We start from the raw sequence: 22642 nt of genomic DNA, 5'->3' as shown, positions 1-22642 counted from the left end.
ACTTACCTTGTATCACTTAGATCACATAGCACCGAACCCTGCACAGTGTAGACACATAGAAATATTTGTGTAAGTGAATCTGTCAGTAAGTCAATTGTGCTGATTTAAAAAAGCCATAATAGGGCGCCTGGGTGGCTCAGTTGGTTGAGCGACTGCCTTCGGCTCAGGTCATGATCCTGGAGTCCCGGGATCGAGTCCCTCATCGGGCTCCCTGCTCGGCAGGGAGTCTGCTTCTCCCTCTGACCCTTCCCCCTCTCATGTGCTCTCTGTCTCTCTCATTCTCTCTCTCAAATAAATAAATAAAAGATCTTTAAAAAAAAAAAAAGATTATACAGCCATGTAGATGATCACCCCAGAATTCGAGACTAGGCAGTACAGAAAACATCGCCCCTCTAATGCGATCCCAATTTTCAAAAATTAGTTATACAAGCAGAAGGATGCACATCAACATTTAACCATGGGTGGTGGAATTAAAAGTCATATTTTTATTTATACATACCTTTTTACCAAACATTATTTTTTTTAAGTCATGGAATTTTAAAAATAAAATAAAAGTCTATGGGGAATCTCTCATCTTTATATGGATTCCCTGTATATATGTAATTCAATTAGATTTCCTCCTGTTAAAAATAAACATTTTTAGGGCGCCTGGGTGGCTCAGTTGGTTAAGCGACTGCCTTCGGCTCAGGTCATGATCCCGGAATCCTGGGATCGAGTCCCACATCGGGCTCCCGGCTCGGCGGGGAGCCTGCTTCTCCCTCTGACCCTATCCCCTCTCATGCTGTTTCTCTCGCTCTCTCTCTCTCTCAAATAAATAAATAAAATCTTTAAAAAAAATAAAATAAACATTTTTAAAAGTAAAAATCTATTGAAAAATAAAAATCTATTCCTTTGAAGGAAGTAAACAGTGGCAGAGAGAGTGTGGTTGAACCTAAGGAGCCAGGTGAGGTCAGGAAGGGAAATGAAATAGAAACAGTGCGGTAAATTAGGCCTACCAATAACCACATCATCTATGTCTCAGGGTCAGTATTTCGTTGTCCAAATAGTATATAGTTCAAGAGTTAAAAACACCACACTCAAAGTAAAAGAACCAAATTGGGCAGGAGGGAATGGGAGATAGTTAACAGACAGAGTAGTGCTACTTACAGAAGGATCTCTACTGGCTAAACTGTGAATCAGGAAACCAGCACAATTCCAGCTCATTCAGACCTGTGATACTAGAGGCCATCACAGGGAGGTGCAATTAAATTTTTCAACCATCTCACATTATTTCCACTTCCATACGTGGGTATAACAACATGCATGTGGCAGTATGTCTGGGTTTTATAGCTCAACATATACTTACCCTTTAACTTTCTTGATGGCCCAACTCCCAACGAGCAAAGGTAAGTGTCAAGTCAAGAGATTAGATGGCAGAGTTCTCACAATTGTAGATACACACAATATGTTGCTTTTTTTTTTTAAAGGAGAAAATATTGTTAAAACATTCCCAAAGCGGTAACCATTTTTCCTGAGGGCTTTAATTCATTCGGCTTCCCATTATTTAGACATCAAATAGCTATAAAACCTAAATAACCATAATTTGGGATAGTATCTAAATGATAGTCATAATGATTCTCTTGAAACATGGCAGAATCTTCAAGTACTTCTCAAATCATCAGAAATATGCAATAATTTTCACATTGTTTTAGTATTTCCTATTCTTTTTTAAAAATATATTTTAGGGGGCTCCTGGGTGGCTCAGTCGTTAAGCATCTGCCTTCGGCTCAGGTCATGATCCCAGGGTCCTGGGATCGAGCCCCACATCGGGGCTTCTGCAGGAAGCCTGCTTCTCCCTCTCCCACTCCCCCTGCTTGTGTTCTCTCTCTCGCTGTCTCTCTCTCTCTCTGTCAAATAAATAAATAAAATCTTTAAAAATATATATATATATTTTTTAGTTTTATTTGGTTACAAAGAGTGTGGGGGTTTTTGAGTGTTGTTTTGCTTTTTTTTTAAGTGATCTCTATGCCCAGCATGGGGCTTGAACTCATAACCAGGAGATCAAGAGTTGCATGCTCTACGGATTGAGTCAGCCAGGTGCCCTAGTATTTTTTTATTTTTTTTAAGTTATTTATTTATTTATGTGTTCACTGGAGGGGAGGGAGGAGCAGAGGGAAAGGGAGAGGAGAAGAAGACTCCTTGCTAAACATGGAGTCCGATGCAGGGCTCGATCCCACAACCTTGAGATCATGACCTGAGTCAAAACCAAGAGTCGGCCACTTAACCAAATAAGCCGCCCAGGTGCCCCTCTTTTTCTTATATTTTTAGAATTTTGTAAATCTGGTGATATTTTTAAGTGTCCAACAATGGAACATTGCTTAAATAGTATATTAAAAATAATTTGGGGGCACCTGGGTGGCTCATTTGGTAAAGCATCTACCTTTGGCTCAGATCATGATCCCAGGTCCTGGGATCGAGTCCCGCACCAGGCTCCCTGCTCAGCGGGAAGTCTGCTTCTCCCTCTGCTCCTCCCCACACTTGTGCTCGCTCTCTCTCTCGCAAAAATAAATAAAATCTTTTTAAAAATAAATAAATAAATAAAAATAATTTGTTTCAAAAATTCAATTCACAGAGCATCCCGTTTCCCGGTCCCATTGAGGGATAAATAGGATTTAGATTACCATAGTTGATTTCAACCAAGGTTGTATTGCTCCTGACATCTCCCTTATAAATGTGGCTGCATTTAAGGGTAATATCAACCTTGTTCCACTGAATATATCCCTACACATTCTACACTGCCTAATACTCAAGACTCAAGGTCCTTAACTCTTTATTTAGTGTTTTCAGCCAAAGTCCAAACCATGAATTTACCTTTAGGCTGCTATTTTATCAAGTAATATTGTGAGAAATATGCTTTTTGAATGAAGTTTATTTTCCTGTCCTGAACATAATGATTCATCATACAAAATAGAAAAATACAGAAAAGTAGGCAGAATAATAAATTATTTTTTGAGCTAAAGATCAGGAGGAAGAAGTTCCCTTTGCAACAACCTGCTACTTTTGTGATGTGTTCCTAAGAAGTGCTCAGTGCTGATGGCTATCAACAAAGCATCAAGTAGGCACCAAAGCAGTGAAAGGTTAACAGAGTGACTTGACTGTACTCTTTCTGCCAACTGTCCTCCATTTGAGCAGCCCCTGAGCAGTTGTACTTAGAGCCTTTAATAAAGCTAGAAGTAGGAAAGATCAAGAGTGAATCATGGTTCAACCGTGACAGTGAGGTCAAAGTATTGTCAATAATAGCTAGCACTTATTGAGTGCTTAGTGTATGCCTGGCATTTTATCTATATAACCTCACTCAATTTGCACAAGTTTATGAGCTGGGTGTTAGCTTTACCCCCCATTTTGTAGGAGGAAACACTGGGGCTTGAAGTTAATTAACTTGCCCAAAGTTACACGTCTAAGGGGTGGAGCGGGGAAGACGCCAGACAACTGATTCCAAAGCCCCACTCCTAATGCCTACAGGGCCTGATTTTGAAGATTCCACACACTCCAGAGAAAAGAAGCATTCCTCTTGCTTTAACGGCATTTTTTGAAAAGGGACCTGGGTCTTCCAAAACATCCCTTAAAACCATTTATAATTCTAGGAAAGCAAATCAGATTTTCATCAAAATCTATCTGAGTTATAGGTAATATGTTCATAGTTAGCCATATATAAGATCCATTAGACTTCTGTTTTTCTAGGCTTTATGTATTTCATCCATTGGTTCCCTTGTATAATCAACAGATAGAATATTTATAATAATGGCTCACATTTATGTAACACTATTACATCCATCACTATTATAAGCATTTACACTTATTTCATTTAATCCTCACAACAACTTTATAAGGTGTGTTGTAAAATTTATAACAACTTTAAAAATATATTAAAAATATATGCATATATAACATATAACAACTTTATAAGTGTGACATGAAATTTACCACTTAAATTAATTTTAAATATACAGTTCAATGGCAGTAAGTACATGCACATTGTTGTACAATGATTACCACCATCCATCTCCAGAACTCTTTTCTTAAGTTTTTATTTTATTTATTCTTTTTAAAAGATTTATTTATTTATTTGAGAGAGAGAGCACATGCGTGAGCTGGGGGAGGGGCAGAGGGAGAGGGAGAGAGAGAGCATCTCCAGCAGACCCCCGCTGAGCACAGAGCCAGACAGACACAGATGCGGAGCTCAATCTCATGACCCTGAGATCATGACCTGAGCCAAAAATCTAGAGTCATACATTTAACCGACTGAGCCCCCCAGGCACCCCCTTAAGATTTTATTTTTAAATAATCTCTACACTCAACATGGGGCTTGAACTTATAACCCTGAGAGAAGAGTCACATGTTCCACCAACTGCCTGTTTTACAAAAGTAAAACTCTGTACCCTTTAAACAATAACTTCCTATTTCCTCCTCCCCACCAGCTACTGGCAGCCATCATTCTACTTCTTGTCTCTATGAATTTGACTACTCTAAGTACCTCATCTGAGTGGAATCATATAGTAGTTATCCTTTTAGTATTTTGTGACTGGCTTATTTCACTTAGCATAACATCTTCAAGGTTCATTCATGTTGTAGCATGTATCAGAATTTCTTTTTTTTTTTTTAAAGGTGAATAATAGTCCTCTATGTATAGACCAAGTTTTGTTTATCCATCCATCAGTCAATAGACATTTAGATTGTGTCCATATTTTGGCTATTGTGAATAAGGTTGCTATACACATGGGTGTATAAATATCTATTTGTTCGGGCCACCTGGCAGGCTCAGTTGGGTGTAGAGATTACTTAAAAAATAAAATCTGAAAAAAAAATCTATCTGTTCATATCTCTGCTTTCAGTTCTTTAGAGTACATACCCAGAAGTGGAATTGCTGGATCATATGGTAATTTTTTTTTCATTTTTTTGAGGAACTGCCATATTGTTTTCCCTAGCAACAGCTGCATCATTTTACATTCCCACCAGCCATGCACAAGGGTCCCAATTTCTCCACATCCTCACCAACACTTGTTATCTTCTGTTGTTGTTTTTTTTAGTAATAGCCATCTTAATGGGTGTGAAGTGATATTTCATCATGGTTTTGATTTTCATTTCCTTAATGATAAGTAAGCATTGAGCTTACTTTTCATGTCCTTATTGGCCATTTGTATACCTTTTTTAGAGGTCTACAAGTCCTCTACCCAAGTCCTTTGTCCATTCTTAAAATCAGGTTGTTTTGCTTTGTTTGTTTTTGAGTTGTGGGAGTTCTTTATATATTCTAGATATTAATCCCTTATCAGATATATGATTTGCAAATAATTTCTCCCATTCTGTGGGTTCCCTTTTCAGTCTGTTGACATTGTTCTTTGATGCACAACTTTTAAATTTTTATGAAGTCCAACTTACCCATTTTTTCGTTTGTTGCCTGTTTTTTTGGTGTTATATATCCAATAAATTATTTCCAAATCCAATGTCATGAAGCTTTTCTCCTATATTTTCTTCTTAAAAGTTTTATAATTTTAGCTCTTATACTTAGGTCTTTGATCCATTTTGAGTTAGTTTTTGTGTATGGTGTAAGGTAATGGTCCAACTTCATTTTTTTGCATGTAGGATATGTATTTTTTTCATCCTCATTTGACAGTTTCTTAACTGAGGCTCAGATGGGTCAAGTAATTTCCCCAAAGTCACACAGCTAGTAAATGATGGAGCCAGAATTCAGATCCAGGAAGACTGAGCTCTTACAAGAACTGAAGCTTAATTTTTGCTGTTTTCAATTCTAATTGTTGTACCTTTGCTTTTATGACATATGGCTGGTCAAATCTTTGATGCTAAATGGTTTGGTCAGGAATCAAGCCCTGTTACAACATTGTAACTATGGGAAAATTCAGACCATTTTCTGATTCTCTCTCTTCTTTTTTAAGATTCACTTATTATGGGGTGCCTGGGTGGCTCAGATGGTTAAGCGTCTGCCTTCGGCTCGGGTCATGATCTCAGGGTCCTGGGATCGAGCCCCACATCGGGCTCCCTGCTTGGCGGGGAGCCTGCTTCTCCCTCTCCCTCTCCCTCTACTGTTCCCCCTGCTTGTGCTCTTTCGCTCTGTCAAATAAATAAATAAAAAAATCTTAAAAAAAAAAAAGATTCACTTATTATTTGAGAGAGAGAAGAGAGCATGAGTGGGAGGGGCAGAGGAGAGGGAGAGAGAGTCTCAAGCAGACTCTGCCCTGAGCATGGACCCCAATGTGGGGCCAATCCCACAACCCTGAGACCATGAACTGAGCAGAAACCAGGAGTCGATGCTTAACTGACCGCACCACCCAGGCACCCCGAGTCTCTTTATAATGGCTTGATATCCAGGAACATATAATCACCAAAGATATATGGGAGAGAGATAGTATCATTTGCACAGAATCACAGAAATTAAACCTGCAGAGAAAACGGCTGGCTGAGAGTGGTAGTGTTCACCCAAAGCTGATTAACGTCAGGCTAGGGGTGGAGAAGGCTTTCTAGGCACGGCTGCAAGTAGTGCACATCTGCCCATTCCCATTACACCCCCACTTCTACCCAGCGGCACTGCCCTGGTATCTCCCAGGCTGGCTCCAGTCAGACCCGCACAAGGGCAACAACAGCGGGTGGTCAGCCTCTGTGTGAAGGTTTGGCTCCCGCAAGCCTGACTGAGAAACAGGAAGCACCGGCTGTGTTCCCCGCCAAAGAAGACTTCTGACTGAAGTGGACAGTTCAAGGGACAGGTGTTCAGCAGGGAAGGACAGGCATTTTTGGGATTTTGATTCAACTGAGCTAACATCTTGAGTGGTTATTAACTAGAATAGTGTCTAACCTATGTCCGGTGCTCAACACATGGGATGAACACATTAGTTGCCAGGGTGTGACAGGGGGAGGCCATAACCTCTACCCAGTAGGGCAGTAGGGGTGTGCAAGGACCAGATTAGAGTAACTACGTCTCGGAGGAGGTAGAATTTGAGCTGAGTCTCGTGGTACAAAAAAGTGCAGAGAAAGCTTCCAGTCATAGGTAAGTGAAGGCCTAGAGGGGAGAGCCGGTGGAAGGAAGTCAGGGCAATTGGACAGCTGGGACTCTTAGCCGGAAATGTACCTGGAGAAGTGGGTGGGGTCAAATTGTGCAGGGCTTTGTCTGCCAGTCCTGGGATTTCTGGACCTCTCTCTTTACCCCTCTGTCGACTCCTGCACACAAAGGCTGGCCACCGTCTGTGTGAGATGGCAGCTGTCTGTCCGGGCTTTTCTTGCCCTCCTGGGGACTCTGGCACCCTGCCACCCCATATCGGCTGAGCAGGATCACAGCCTGCAGCGGCTCCTTCGTTCTCTGGAAACCCTCACTGGCTAGCATTGGGGCTGGGTGGACGTGACAGCCAGTGCAGGGGTGGGGACTGGTACTGGGCGTCCCCGCGGCTCCTCTGCATATGGAGGCCCAGCGGGCACTGGGAACATGGCTGGCCAGAGAAAGTCCCTTATTAAAGGAAGCACTCTGGTGGAGTGTGGACAACAGGCTGCTCTGTGCACACTAATTACTCATTTCAGAAGAAACCAAAAGCTGGAGTTGATTGGCAAAGCCAAGGCAGGCATGAGAAGTTTGAAACCTTCACAGCCAGCCTCCTGCTGTCACTTATTTCCCTATTCCAGAAACTCCCTTCCCGGTTCCCTTCTGTCTCCTTTGAGGTTTTATAGTAACTTCTGGGTGGTTAGAGGTCCAGGATAATGTTGGAGAAGGAATTGAGAGGAGGGTGGGTACAATAAAATAAATTAATTTTTAACATGTTTTCCATGTATTAATATAACCTAAACATATTATTGGATTTTTAATTTTATTTCAAAAAAGGGAGAAGAAAAAAAAACTAACTGTAACCTTATGCCCAACACCCTATTACCACTGTTATTAGAATTTTAATATATTTTCTTCCAGTCTTTCCACCATGATTATATAGTTATAAAATATAGTTTTATGAGATTGTGATTGTACTTTACATTCTCCCTTGTATCTTGCTTTTTTCTACTTAACATATTATTCTACACCTTGGAAATGAGTGAATAGATTTAACCCTGCCTGGTCTTCTTGGTAGCCCTAAGCAGGCCTTGGGCCTCTCTCAGTGCATCAGTTTATCCAATGAGATGGGAAATTTATCAACCAACTTCACAAGCATGATTTGAGAAACTACTAAAAAAAACCCAGAAAACTAGAAAAAACTTCAGAGAAACTGTGGCAGGCAGAATCATGACTCCCGAAGATGTCTATGTCCTAATCCCTGGAACATATGAATATATTAGATTAAATGGCAAGGAAAATAAAGGTTGCAGATAGAATTAAGGTTACTAATCAGATGGCCTTAAAATAAAGAGATTATCGGGGAACCTGGGTCACTCAGTTGGTTGAGCTTCCGACTCTTGGTTTCAATTCAGGTCATGATCTCGGGGTCGTGGGATTGAGGACCACCTCAGGCTCTGTGCTCAGCAGGAAGTCTGCTTCTCCTTCCCTCTCCCTCTGCCCCTCCCCCTGCTCACAAGCGAAAGCTCACGCGCTCTCTCTCTCTCTCAAATAAATAAATAAATCTTAATTTTTTAAAAAAGAGATTATCCTGAATTATCTGGGCAGGTTAATGTAATTACAAGGATCCTTAAAAGTGCTAGAAGGAATTGACAGGGAGAACCAGAGAGATAGCAGCATGAGGACTTAGCCCAATTTTGCTGGTTTTAAAGACAGAAGAAGGGGTCACATGCAAGGAATGCAGGCAGCCTGTCAGAACTGGAAAACACCAAATAAAACAGATTATCCCCTAGAGTGTCCAGAAAGAACACAGCCCTGTCAACACCTTGATGTTAGCCCAGTGAGATCCATTTTAAACTTCTGACTTCCAGAACTGTAATATCATAAATGTTTATTGTTTAAAGCCACTAAGTATATGGTAATTTGTCAAAGTAGCAGTAGGAAACTGGGGTGCCTGGGTGGCTCAGTTGGTTAAGCGTCTGCCTTCGGGTCAGGTCATGATTCCAGGGTCCTGGGATCCAGCCCCGTGTCAGGCTCCCTGCCTCGCGGGAAGCCTGCTTCTCTCCCTCCCTCTGTGTGCTCTCTCTCTCTCTTTTGCTCTCACTCTCGCTCTCAAGTAAATAAATAAATTTTTTATTTTTTTAAAAGATTTTACTTATTTGACAGAGACACAGCGAGAGAGGGAACACAAGCAGGGAAAGAGGGAGAAACAGACTCCAGCTGAGCAGGGAGCCCAATGCAGGGCTTGATCCCAGGACTTGAGCCGAAGGCAGACGCTTAACGACTGAGCCACCCAGGTGCCCCTAAAATCTTTTTTTTTTAAAGCAGCAATAAGAAACTAATACAGAGGCCAAGATCAGCTTTCAAACTATAGGCAAAAATGTACTAGATACCCCAAATTCCAGGACAAAGGATTTCCTAACTCTTCTCGGCAACTCCCTGCCCCATTTAGCAAGTTGCCCAGTAAAGCTCCAGAACCAAGCTGATACTTCAGAAATACCCACGAATGGGAAACAATAAGGGGCTCTTGTTCAGATCAAACAGTGCATCATGCCATCTGTGTAGGGATTACAACGTCTCAGAGGAGGCGTGGTCTTATTGCATTCAGAGAGAAGTCATTTGAAGCAAAGATTTACAGGGAGGAAATGAGGCTCCAATTCACCCAGAAAAGGCCTTGAATCTAATGCTTAATATTCCATGGCTTACCACAGTGCCTGGCACATAGAAGATGCTCAGGAAAGATTATTGCATGACCCCCAAATGAAAAAATGGAGTGAGAGAGAACTTGAATCACTTTGCTTCCTCTGCCCTCCCTATAATTCTTTCTTATCATCTGGAAAAATCCTCAAGATTTATGTGGGACTGAATTATTCAGGATCTTTTTGCACTTGAAGTATCTGCCATATAAAATGTCCAGACATCAAAGACCAGTTGATGCTCTGTTTGGATTCTAAACATTCATTTAATATACAAATTCCTAAAGAGTACAGCCAATTGAATAATTAGCCATGCTTTCTTTTCTCTGTTACTCAAATTATTTGTTATTTATCAATCTGTCTTACTTAGCCTTTTTCCTCCAGTGCCTGGTATATTGTTTGATGCATTGTATGAGCAGATGAATGAATGAATGTCTATCCTGGCTCCTGTTTCTCTCTCCCCAGCAGAGGTATTCTTTTGTCCTATGGACTTTGGCTTCCCAGCCCTCTTTTTAGCTGAAGAAGGGTCTCTGGTGTTCTTGAATCCTCAGCTACAGTTGTAGGCTGTCCTGTGGCATTTTGATCTGAATACATCTGAACAGGAGCAAACCACAGATTTGCCCATTACAGCAAGAACCCAAAACCTAAGGCGTTTCTTTCCACATCAAGCAGGTTCTATATTTCCATCACATTTTTTTCTTTTTTCTTTACTTTTTAAAATTTAGCCGTTCTTCTTTGGTAAATTTTGGCAGGATATGGCAACATAACTCAGGCCTGTGCCTTACTGACCTCATCTGACAGTGGTGATTCCCTGATGGGTGGGGAGAAATTGACCAGGAACTAGCAAGAGGGAACTTTCTGAGCTATATTTCGTTTTGTGTGGTGGTTACAAAGGTGTGTACAACTGTCAGATTTTATTAAATTGAACATTTTAGCTCTGTGCATGTTATTATATATAAATTCTGCCTCAATTTAAAAAATTTATAAGAGAATGGGGTGCCTGGGTGGCTCAGTTGGTTCAGCATCCAATTCTTGGTTTCAGCTCCGGTTATGATCTCAGGGTTGTGAAAATCAAGTCCTGTGTCGGGATCCACACTCAAGGCCAAGTCTGCTTGGGATTCTCTCTCTCCTTTTGCCCTTCCCCCCACTCATGCTCTCTCTCTCTCTCTCTCTCTCAAATAAATAAATAAATCTTTTTAAAAAAAATTCATAGGAGAAGGACTCTGAAATCACAATCTGTTCTTCAGTCAAGAATGTCATGATTTTTTTTATTAAGATTTTATTTATTTATTTGACAGAGAGAGACACATTGAGAGAGGGAACACAAGCAGAGGGAGTGGGAGAAGCAGGCCTCCCGCTGAGCAGGGAGCCCAATGTGGGACTTGATCCCAGGACCCTGGGATCATAACCTGAGCTGAAGGCAGACGCTTAACAACTGAGCCACCCAAGAGCCCCAAGAAGGCCATAATTGATTGGTGATGTCCACCATTGACAAGGGGGAGGCGGATAGATGTCAACACAAGTCCTCATGTTTGTTTTTTTTTTAAAGATTTTATTTATTTATATATATTTGAGAGAGAGAGCACATGAGAGGGGGGAGGGTCAGAGGGAGAAGCAGACTCCCTGCCGAGCAGGGAGCCCGATGCGGGACTCGATCCCGGGACTCCAGGATCATGACCTGAGCCGAAGGCAGTCGCTTAACCAACTGAGCCACCCAGCCGCCCAACACAAGTCCTCATGTTTGCTATTCTTGTTCTTAACTGATCATCCTTAGAGAGTTCTGCATCACTTGAATAATTATAGTATTAACTTGCCCACATTAAAGGATTATAATGAGGTGAAAGTTCTTTGTAGAATATATATCCCCACCTAAGTGTAAGATGTTCTTATTCACATTTATTCCCCATGATGTCTTGCACAGTGGAACTGACTTTGGCAGGTAAGTTCCCAGAAAATTCTCCTGGGCTGAAATGAAATGCAGCAGAACCAGATATTTTCAAAATGCCAAGCTTCCCATTAACATGAACATAGTTTGTCTGTCCCATTATTCATATTGCAAACATTGACCGCCGATACTGACTTGTTGAGCTGACTTTCCCATTACCCTACAGGACCACTTTTTCAGGTACTAAAAGGATTTCCACAGGCTAAACTAAGTAATGTGTTTTCTTTGAAGCTCTTATTCTTTTCTGATGCTTTGTCTCAAGATGGGGTCTGGAATTTCTCATTTCTCCTTCTCCTTCCAACAGCAGATCTGCAGGGGCCTTTCAGAACTTTGCTCTGTGGGCTCTTGGTTTACGTCTCTTGGCTCAGGCATCTGTTTCAGGTGCCTTTAGGCAACTTCCAGGAGTCTCCCAGATTACTGGTGAGGATTATGCTAACTAGCGTGTATCACTGGGAGGCTCAGGACCCAGCAGCTCAGGACTCTGCTGCTTCCTGACTGGTGTCCCCACAGAGGGAGCAGGACAGAGCATGGCAACCGTACCTCCACTTCCGAAGCCAACCAGAGAGCCAGGGCCAACGGCAGATGCAGCCTGGGTATTCAGCCAAGAGATACCTCCGAGGCCTCTTGCGGACATGGCCCCCTGACACCATGCCCAGGCTCCAATGTGCAGGTCAGTGGGGCAATGGGAGGACATACACACTGAGATGCCCTGCCTTGAATTCCGATGTGAGAGTGTGTTTTCCATCAAGTCCTGAAACCCTAGGATTTCAGGTACAATTTTGTGGTCAGGCAAAGGTGCTCAAGCTTGGGAGCTGAGAGCCTCTAGCATACATTTTGCCCTTTGTCCTCCCCCCACATTTGCAGAGGAACATACAGCCTGAAGTCTTGCCTTCTCTCTAGCTGCTCTCAGGACCTTCACACTCCACATCCCAAGCAGAACTTTCTTCCCAACCTTCCCCACCAAAGGACTTCAGATCCTCCAGATCAATCCCTCTCTTTTACAAGATAAGGAAGGGGGGAGGGAGTAGCAAAGTAATTTGTCCAAAGTCATTCAGCCAAAAGCAGAGCTGGGACCAGAAGGCAAATCCTCCCCACACCTCCAGCTCCACATTCACCCCAACACTCCCTAGTTGCCCTTCTGAGGTGATCTCAGATCCTCCAGGAAGTGGGAATGTTAGGCCTCCTCCTCTTAAGGATGGATGCCCTTCTGCTGAACAGAAACCCCAAACGGACTCTGTAAAGGCTTAAAAATGAAAACAGGAAACTGTTGGAGATTCAAGTTACCAGATTTAGCGCATACACACAGAGACCCACACAGACATACACAGACACACAGACACAAAGAGTTAAACTTGCAATATTTGGTACATACTTTTGCTAAAAAAATATTCATTGTTTATCTGAAATTCAATTTTAACTGGACATCCCATATTTTATTTGGCAAACCTGTTGGGGATGAGAGGAGTGAGAAGTAGGATTTGCCAGTGCCCATTGGGTGTTTGCCATTTCTTCAGCACAAACAGACAGGACCAAAGGGAGACTGACTTGCTTCTTGCTTTATAGGTTTACCTTGGGAAAGGAGAGAAAACAGCTCTCTCCCCAGTAAGTGATGACTTGAAGGAAAATGAGATGTGGGTTTATCCATTTATTGGTTTTACCTTCATGGCAGGCCCAGGATTACAGGCAGTTCCATTTATTTAACACTTGTGAGAAAGAGCCTCTTAACCAAAGATACGTTTATCACTGGGTGGGGCAGAGGGCACAGCAGGCCACTGTCCCATAGCCTAGGCCCAACACCTTCAAGGACAAGAGCCCCACTTAACATCAAAAATGTCTCAGACCCCTCTATGGAAGTCATATGCCTACAATGTGTAGTTTAAGGAAAGATTCATGTGTATGTGCATTCTTGGGCCCCTTGCCATAATTTATCACCAAAGCACCTCTTGATGGTGAGACCCTCAAGCTGGAGGAACAATAGCAATACTGTGGTATGAGATCATTGGCCCAATGGCCTCTGCCAGAGAGCTCACATCTCAGAGCTCACTACCTTTGTGAGGTTAGTGTATATTCTCTGGTCCTATCTTGCCACCCCTGTGATAACTCCTTCAGACCCTTCAGGCCCACATTTTCTACAAATGCTTCCCTGACAACTCCAGCCAATATTGAGCTCCCTATTTTCTGACCTTATATCACATTGACATTTGGGGTCACACAGTTGAGCACAGGAGAGCTTTGTCTTTCCAACTGCCTATTAGTGCCTCTAAAAACAGCCCATGTTAGCCATGGTAAGCCCCCAATAAATACTTATAGAATGACTGAATTGAGAATCCTGGGGCCTACAGAACCAAGTAGGGGACATCCAGGAGAAACCTTTGGATTCTCCTCTTGAAGCAGGAGGAGCCTTTCACCCAAGCCCAAAGAAGCAACCATGCTTCTTCCACCAGGGAGACCCAGTTCTTGGAAATGGTGAAGTGAAAGAAGCACAGGTGTGGCACAGGACCAGAAGCACCCAAGACATTGAACAGAGAACCCTCTATGGGTTCTATCTGATTTTTAATCCCTCCCATCTTTTAATTGTCTTCTTTAATGGGCGATGTCCAAAGCCAAGACTAGTGTAAGTGAGGGACCTTGTAGTCATCTCCAAGACCTCTGGACTGGTGATCATGATTTCTACCAATAACTCCTGACCTACTCTTCAGGGTACATCAAGGATTCTGTGCTGCTCCAGGACGATCAACTTAATGTACCAAAGAATCTCAGGTCACAACAGGATCTTTCAGGTGTACCCCCAAAATACCACCTCCTGCCTGTCTTCCCTCCATTTTGGATTCAACAAGGAAAATCTTTTGAGCAAGGTACATGTTGATTTTATGACCAGATCTCAAATATTTGGATTTTTAACCCTTTAAAATGGAGTTGCCCAAAATAAAGTCTAGGGATTCTGGGTTTCTTTGTCTTTAGAGTCTAGACCAGAACTATCCAACCATACTTTCTGCAATGATGGATTATTCTATAATATATGCTGTCCAAGTAGTAGCCATTAGCCACATGCGGCTATTGAGCACTTGAAATGTCGGAAGTGCGACTGTGAAACTGAGTTTTTGATTTTTACTTACTTATAAGTAATTTACAGGTAAACAGCCACATGCGGCTATTGGCTACTGTATTAAACAGTACAGGTCTAGACTCTAGATTTTAGATGATTTCTTAGGCCTGTTCTACTCTAACATTCTTTAATTCTATGGTTTTGTGGCAATATCATAAGAAAAAATACAGGCGTTGGAGGAATGCCTGTTCTCTCTCTTACTAGATGTAAGATCTTGAGCAAGTCACTTAACCTCTTTGAGCTTCTGTTTGCTCATCTCTGTAATGAACATAATAAGACCTGCCTTATTACTGTACAGAAGATTATTGTGAATTGTCTGTAAGCTGTTCAGTACTATGGGGGTTTACTTATCAAAGTTATTCTTGGGAACTTGAAGCAATAAAAGAGCCAGAAATTGCCTTTACTAAGGGAGATTGGAAAAGATGACTGAGTAGCACTAATGGACAAAGAATAAGACATTGGCTAGTGCCAGGGTTCTTGAGAAAAGGGAAGGAAAGAACAAGAGCTTAACATAATATAAAGTTAATTTTTCTGAAATGAAAAAGGAATTTTCCAGAAATAATGATAGTGCCTAGCCAATTCTTGTCCTTGGGAAAGGATCTGTCAGGATAAGTAGAATATCTGATCTATCCAATGAATGGAGAAGAATGTGGCAGGTTCTCATTAAACATTCCTACCATATACCTCCCTTAAGTCTTGACTCTGGAACCAGGGAATTTTGATCTTAACCTGATCCACATATAGTTCATATACAGGAAATATGCTGATCAGGTATTTCTCTTTGTAAATTAATACCCTGGCTTATAGGGTCTCTATACACTTTGCTAATGTGGATCAACATCCCTGAAACCAGTTGATTCTGGGACACTAAAGAGATCAAGTTTCTTGGCCATCCATGTCCTGGGAATGGGTGAATTTGCCCAGGGAACGCTCCAGTGTTGGGACCTTCTGTCCTTCCCCAGGTGGCACTCCATTTTGACATTGCCTTATGCCCTCTCTCTTCAAAAATCTTACTGCCTCCAGTTAATATCCTTAGATTTCGATGCCCTAGGGTCTGTAAATACTAGACAGGGGATTGCAGTACTTTCCTCGTTTTGGGAGTAGATCAAGACTGCACACCAAAGGGATCAAGTGATTTCCTTAATTAATGCCATATGCCAAGGAGCTGTAACAATCGGGAAGTAAACAGAGAGGCCATATAGAATTGTAATTAAACATGTGGCCATTAGCACCAGATCCCAAGCCATGTGACCTCTCTGGGCTTCAGCTTCCTCATTTATAAAATGGAGATGACCACGCCCACCTTTGCTTCACAGGGTTGGATGTTGGAGTTAAATGGGATAATGCAGTATCTGGCACATAGTAAGTGTGCAGTAAATGCTAGCATAGACAGCCCTACCTTGTGTATTTAAGCATAATCACTAACTAATTGCAATGCCCCATTGCTCATGATCACAAGGATCAAAAATCAATTTGCAAAGAAATAAAAACAGCTCAGAGGCTGTAACTTGGACCCTGACTGATGGTTTTATTGGTTTTAATTTCATCTCCCCTTGGCCTCCCTCTTTTTTCCAGATACTTTATTCGGAAAAGTAGGGAAAGTCCCATCTGCAAATATAACATTTCCCCAACAATGTGATGTTGGTCATGTCACTTATGATCCCTGCATCCTTAGTTTGCTAATCTGTAAAATGGAAGTAATGGTATCTGCATTCCACCTTCTCTGGGTTGATGTAAAAAAAAAAAAAATCACAGAAGAGGACAGAGGTAAAAAAAGCTCTCTAAGACCTCTAAATTGCTACTCCAATTCACATTATTTGGGTAATTTGAATCCATATTTTGAGACAGAGAGACCAAGTTTTATGGTCTCCTTTCAACAACTGAACCTTTCAATACCTTGCTTGCATACCTGTCTCTATTAAGCATAAGCAAATGAGCCAGAGATGATGTTTACTAAGAAAAATCTTGGTTTCCCTTGCATAGATTGAGTCATATACTCAATATCACCTGGGATACAGCCAAAGGGAAGAATGCTTCTCTATATCCCCTACCCACAGAGCCCCCTGCCCCAGCTCAGACAGTCTACCTTATAACACTCTCCACTGACTGAGTGGCCACTTGGCCAGAGTTTCACTTCCTCTACCCTCAGAAATGCATTTGGTTCCAGGTGAACCTGACCAAGAAGGATGAACCTGAAGTCAGGCTTGGCCCCAAAGGATCATTCTAGAATACACAAAAAGGTCTTTAGTGCCACACCCTATATGGCGTTGAGGTCCCCTTGAGGCAGGTCTAGTGTGGCCCTGAGCCTCCCCAGGCTGAGGGGTCCCCAGGGCTCATCAGGTTTCCCTGGGCCACTAAAACCTGAGCAGACCCCTCTAAACCTGAGCCTGAGTCTGCCTCTGTTCCACCCACATTCTTGGCATTGGCTCAGACCCCCAAACTGTCAGGAGCCAATGGGCAAAGGAAGGAGAGCTGGAGGGAAGGAGTAGCCTCACAATTGGGCATTTGGCTTTTGACCCGATGACACCAAGGAAGGGAACGACGCAGGGAATGACGAGGGTTGGGGAGTATAGAGGGAAGGTGAGGCTGGCTGGGAGTCTCCAGAAGTCTGGAGTTCCAACATATACAGGGCCCCTGAGAGGCTTCCAGAGCCCCTGGTTAAAAGACAGCCCCATATTGTTCCACAGAGCAGCATGCCAAGAGTGGAGGTGTTGCTAAAGCAGCTCCAAACAAGGAAGTTTTGCCAGATCGTTTCAGCAATAAATCTACCTTGAGTAAGTGATGAAAATAGCTGCAGGACCCTTTACCCCATCGATGAAAGATTTGTTAACTATGCTGGAGTTATCTGTTGACTCAGATCCTTCCTGAGGGTTGCACAGACAGGGTAAGTTCAGAGAGCTAAGCAGCCGTCCATCACAGTGCATTCAGCAGAGCTTTTCCCCACAAGTAGACACCAGCAGGCAGCCCAGGAAATCAAGTGCTTCCGACCAAGCATCTCAATGAGCAGGGCTGCCAGAGAGCCCACCATCATCGCACCACTGTGACCCTCTAGTCCCTCAGTTTGCAAAGGGCCATCACATTCATTAGTTTGTATGAGCTCCAGATAACTGTGTGAGGAAGCAAGGGCAAGGAATTAGTATCCCCATTTTACAGATGAGGAAACAGAGTCCAATAAATGACGACTCACTCCTGAGCCTCCTGATTCCGAGTGCAGTTCTGTTCTATAGACCTGGCCGCCACTTCCGCGAAGGCATTAGCAGAAATACGGAAAAAAGGAGGGAAGAGGTACAAGGGCCTCCATCAACACTTTTGGTCAGAAGAGCAAGAAGGGAGGCAGCTTGGAAGCAGCTAATAACACCATGCCCATTTCTGGGTTTATAGGGCTGACCCACTGTTCACCTTTGCAGGTCAGCAGGGCCTGGCCGGAGGGGAAGCTGGGGCTAGCGGACGCATGGACCAGGGCTCCGTAGCCAAGAACTACAGCAGTCAAGGGATTCACTTGCCACAGCTCAGGAAGCAGCCATGGCAGGAAGCCGAAACCCAGGCTGAGGTACCATTTCTGATGGGCTGCCCTCTGTCATTGTTCCTCTTGACTTCAGAGGGGATATGCCCTCCCTTCACCTCTTCTTGGGGTTCCTCCAGAGAAGGGAAGAGGACTTCGAGCCTATGGCCACTGTTTCCCCAAAGTGTCACGTGTGGAACACTGCCAGTGGCTCGATGAAAAAAAAAGATTTTTGTGGTCAAATACATTGGGGAAATGCGGCATACCATGTTCTCCTCCTGGAGGGTCACAGGACACATGTGAATATGGACCATTTGGGGAAGTTCTATAGGTGAAGTAGCTGGTTTAACTTTAGCCCATGGTTTTCCAAACTTACTTAACCACAGAGTCCCCCTACACTCTTCACCCCATCTAGGCAGCTGTCGTCTTCTCTAGAGAAAAGAGCTCTTGGCCTTAGAATTGGAAAAGGCTTGGTTGGGGTCCTGCATCTGACAAATCGTGGTGAGCCTGATAAAGAACCTTAACTGACTTGGAGCCTGAATTACCTCCTTTGTAAAATGGAGCTGTTACCATACATACTCACTAGGCTGCTCTGAGGATTAAATGCATTAGAATATAAACATGCTTTCTAAACTCTAAGGCCTGTGTGTGTGTGTGAATGTGTGTACAAGATAACAGTGGTTCAGAGCAACGTAGACAACACATGCTCCTGTCTTTAAGCTCATCTGACCGACAAGAAAGTCACGTGCCACTGTGAGCTGCAAAGGGGGAGAAGAGAGGTGCCACGGGGGAGAAGGGCAAGAGGGAGAAACATTTTACAATGCATAAAGGCAAGGATCTAGAGCTTCATTTTGATTTTTAATTTTTTTTTTTTTTTTTTTTTGCAGGAAAGCACTATATGAAATAAAAAAAGAAAGAACTGTGTGTCAGGCATGGTTAAAGTTCATTCTTGCTCTCACAATAATACAATGTTTTCTTATAACAAATAGCATTAGAGATCATACTGTTACAACCTTGTTTTTCTTCCTAAGCTGCAAAAGAGACTTCTTCCTTGCAACAAGAGTCTAGCCACAAGGTCTGACTGACCTGCTCTGTTTCTTTAGAAAGCCTGTTTACAGGAATGTGTATCTGTCGTTCCCCAGGACGCATCAATAGAGAATCACCATCGTATACACACTTCAAAGCAGAGCCACAATGAAAACATAACCTCCCGAAGGGCCTTTGGGCATGCCCACATGGATCATTCTTGGCTCCTGAGTGACAAATCCCACATTACATTCAATGGAGGGGCCTTCCCCAATAGAAAGGCAGATCTCAGCGGTAAGAAGCCACATGTCTTGCTTGTTAATCTGGGTAACCCTAATCATGCGGAGTTCATTTGAGAACACTGAGGCATGCTGAGTGTCACTTCCTCGGGTCTCTCATCTTAGAAAGTAACAGCCAAAGTCCATTGGAAGGTGGCAACAAGACTGCCAGCCTCCTTTTTGCCTAGTACTCAAGCACACGCATTCTGCAATCAGACTGCCTGGGTGTAAGTTACTCTCACTTTCTAGTTGTGATCTTGAGCAAGGTATTTGGTCTTGCTGAGGCTCCGTTTTCTTGCCTGTAGAACGGGGATAACAATAATACCTTCATAAGACTATTATGGTGATTAGGTGAGTTACTGGATGTAAAATACTTTGTATCATTCTTTTCCTATAGTTAGCACTTAATATGTGTTAACTGTTAATATTATCATTATCATTCTCTCCATCACCTGACTTGCCAGCAAGAACCCAACCCAGGTAATGAGATTAGGACTCCCTGAACCTGCCTCCACTAAAGCCCTGGCTCAGTGCCTGTTCTTGCCTCTATTCCTGTTAAGCCAAAAGGGATAAAAGTTGAAAGTCAACTGTCCATCCTCATACCTGCAACTAATAAGTTCTCATTCCCACCCTGTTTCCACAGACAGACAAGGGAATATAAGACTCCACAAGGGCAGAAGCTGCCACTTGTTACAGGAGCCTCCTGCTGAAAGATGCCTTTTCCCTCCTATAGCACCTGCTACTGGCTCGGAGAAAAACACAGCTGGGGAAGTGAAGAAGAAAAAGGTTGTGTGTGTGTGTGTGTGTGTGCGTGCACGTGCGCATGTGTGCTTGCCCTTAAAAGATTAATCTCAGTCTAGGAACAAGGCAACTCAAAGGGATGATGCCTCAAACAGAGAACTGGCCTTACTCGCTCTTGAGCTCACCATGTGGGGCTGAAATAAAACTGTTACAATTTACTAAATGTTGAAAATAGTGAAGTACAAGGAGTTTCAACTGCCCCCCAGTTCTACCTTAGAGCACATGATATTACCGCACTCTGGGGGCAACAGAGTCCCTTGTGCTATTAAGGGGCTGGGGCTTATCTGTAAACATATAAGGACAGAATTTGAGCTTGCAAGCAGTTGACCCACTTCAAATTCAAAATGCTGGCGATCTCAATCCAGCAGTGGTTTTGCTTAATTGAGGACCTGTCACTTTTGAAAATGTACAGTAAATTTGGCAGTTTTACCAACCTTTTCAAAAGTCAAGTACACCTTTTCCCCTCAGGAATGTTCCTAGCTGTCTCTGGCCTCGTCCTGCTTTGAAATTCTATGTGGGTCTTCGGGGGTTTGAAGGTACCTGTGCCAAACAGGAGCAAGCAGGGGCTCTGGAATGTTCTGCCCTGTAGCAGCTGCATGAACTCAAGCAGGTCACCCACCCCTCTGAGCTGCACTGACCTCCTCTGTGCATACAGACCATCATGCCCACCCCACAGGCAGATGGAAGGATAACATGAGATGATGCATTCCCGTGGAAGTATCTTGTCTTGGACTGGGAACGATAGCAATGTTAGTTCGTTGTGGGGATTCACAGTCTCCGAAGTGGCGCTGGAGGAGCTCCAGGTGCTCCTGATGCCAATGAAGGAGGTTATTTTCAACCTGTTCAAGATTTTCTCAGATTTCCTGTGTCTAACCTGATCAAAACCTTCCCATCCACACCAGAAGGGCCTCTGTCTTCCCAGGTTCCTTTGGACCACGAGTAAACAGGAGGCCTGATCTGCCAGAGTCACTGCAGGCCTGAGGAAAGCCCTCGATCCCATACCCCAGGTCAGCCCAGAACCAAGCCAGGCTCAGAGGACGGGAGTCCTTTCCTCCAGCCCATGTATATGGGTTAGCAGAGGAAGGCAATATTTTCCACTATACTGAAACTCTGTAAGGTTTTAATTAGAATAAAGAAATTAAGGATTGGTTTGTCAGCATACCTCACACAGATCATTTGGGTTTCCACATAGATTTCTCAATGCAAACCTTGTCAAACAACACACACAAGGTCAGTATTCAGAAAAGGGCAGTTGGTGGGCAGCTGGTACCTGGGCTGCGAAGGTCTCCAGGAACATAAAGATCCTATGTGCGTGCATTTGATTAATCATTTTCTTAATGTCTTGAAATCATAAAAATCTCCCTGCATATACTTGGTTGAATTTCCTTCCTCATTCAACTCTAAACATGGAGGATTCTTACGTGTGTTTCTGGTCATTTTTTTTTCTCTTTGAACACTAAAAAAAAATGAGAAACGTTTTTATTTTTCCTTCTGTGAAATTGAACTCCTTGAAACCCAGCATGCATGTACATTTCACAGAGCCAAGTTCATATGTTAAAAGCTACAAACTAAAAGGACAAATTTTCAGCAACTTTTGTTTTTTAAAGATTTATTTATTTATTTATTTATTTGAGAGAGAGAGAGGTGGGGAGGGGCAGAGGCAGAAGGAGCGAGAAACCCAAGCAGACTCCGCGCGGAGCACGGGGCCCAACATGGGGCTCGATCCCAAGAGCCTGAGATAACGACCTGAGCCGAAACCAAGAGTTGGGCACTCAAACAACCATACCACCCACATGTCCCTCAGCAACTTTTGAATAACTGGAAAGAGGAGGCTCTAAGTACTACCCCAATGTCTCATTCTCTCTCTCTGGACACACACACACACATGCATGCACACACATGTATTGGGGTTTTTTGGACACAAAAAAACTGGGCTAAAGTTGTTGCTGATTCTGTCACATGGTGATTCATTTTTAGCTCTGTTCATATCGCAGAAATGTAGAGACACCTAGATATCCTGCAAGTGGCAAGATTGGACATTAAACCTAATGAGAGAAGAGTCTACTCTCAAAGAAATATAGAAAAAATTCTAATTCCAAACACGATTGTAACTACGTGTAATTAGTTCATTTACTACTCACGGCAACCTTATGAGGTAGGAAGTATGATTACTTCCATTTTACAGAAAAAGAATTTGAGGCTTAGAGAGTTTTACATAAAGTAAGCAAGCACAAATGCATATTCCTGCTTTCTACCCTTTTTAACCT

The 22642-nt window shown here is 42.9% G+C and overlaps 1 protein-coding gene across 1 annotated transcript in view; it reads left to right on the top strand.

The window, feature by feature from the left end:
• KIAA2012 (KIAA2012 ortholog) overlaps positions 1 to 22642 on the top strand; it is a 96618-nt gene that overhangs the window by 6181 nt on the left and 67795 nt on the right. Inside the window, exons 3-7 of the mRNA XM_081813881.1 lie at positions 12173 to 12332; positions 14362 to 14517; positions 18176 to 18318; positions 19413 to 19590; positions 20218 to 20360. Of these exons, the coding sequence (XP_081670007.1) occupies positions 12173 to 12332; positions 14362 to 14517; positions 18176 to 18318; positions 19413 to 19590; positions 20218 to 20360 (780 nt within the window). The remainder of the gene's footprint in view (positions 1 to 12172; positions 12333 to 14361; positions 14518 to 18175; positions 18319 to 19412; positions 19591 to 20217; positions 20361 to 22642) is intronic.

The sequence above is a fragment of the Leptonychotes weddellii genome, chromosome 3, assembly GCF_054177405.1.
Source record: "Leptonychotes weddellii isolate Sample4059 chromosome 3, ASM5417740v2, whole genome shotgun sequence".
In the NCBI taxonomy this organism is placed as follows: domain Eukaryota; kingdom Metazoa; phylum Chordata; class Mammalia; order Carnivora; family Phocidae; genus Leptonychotes; species Leptonychotes weddellii.
The sequence above is the reverse complement of the archived record's forward strand: the minus strand, read 5'-3'. Positions and strand labels throughout refer to the sequence as shown.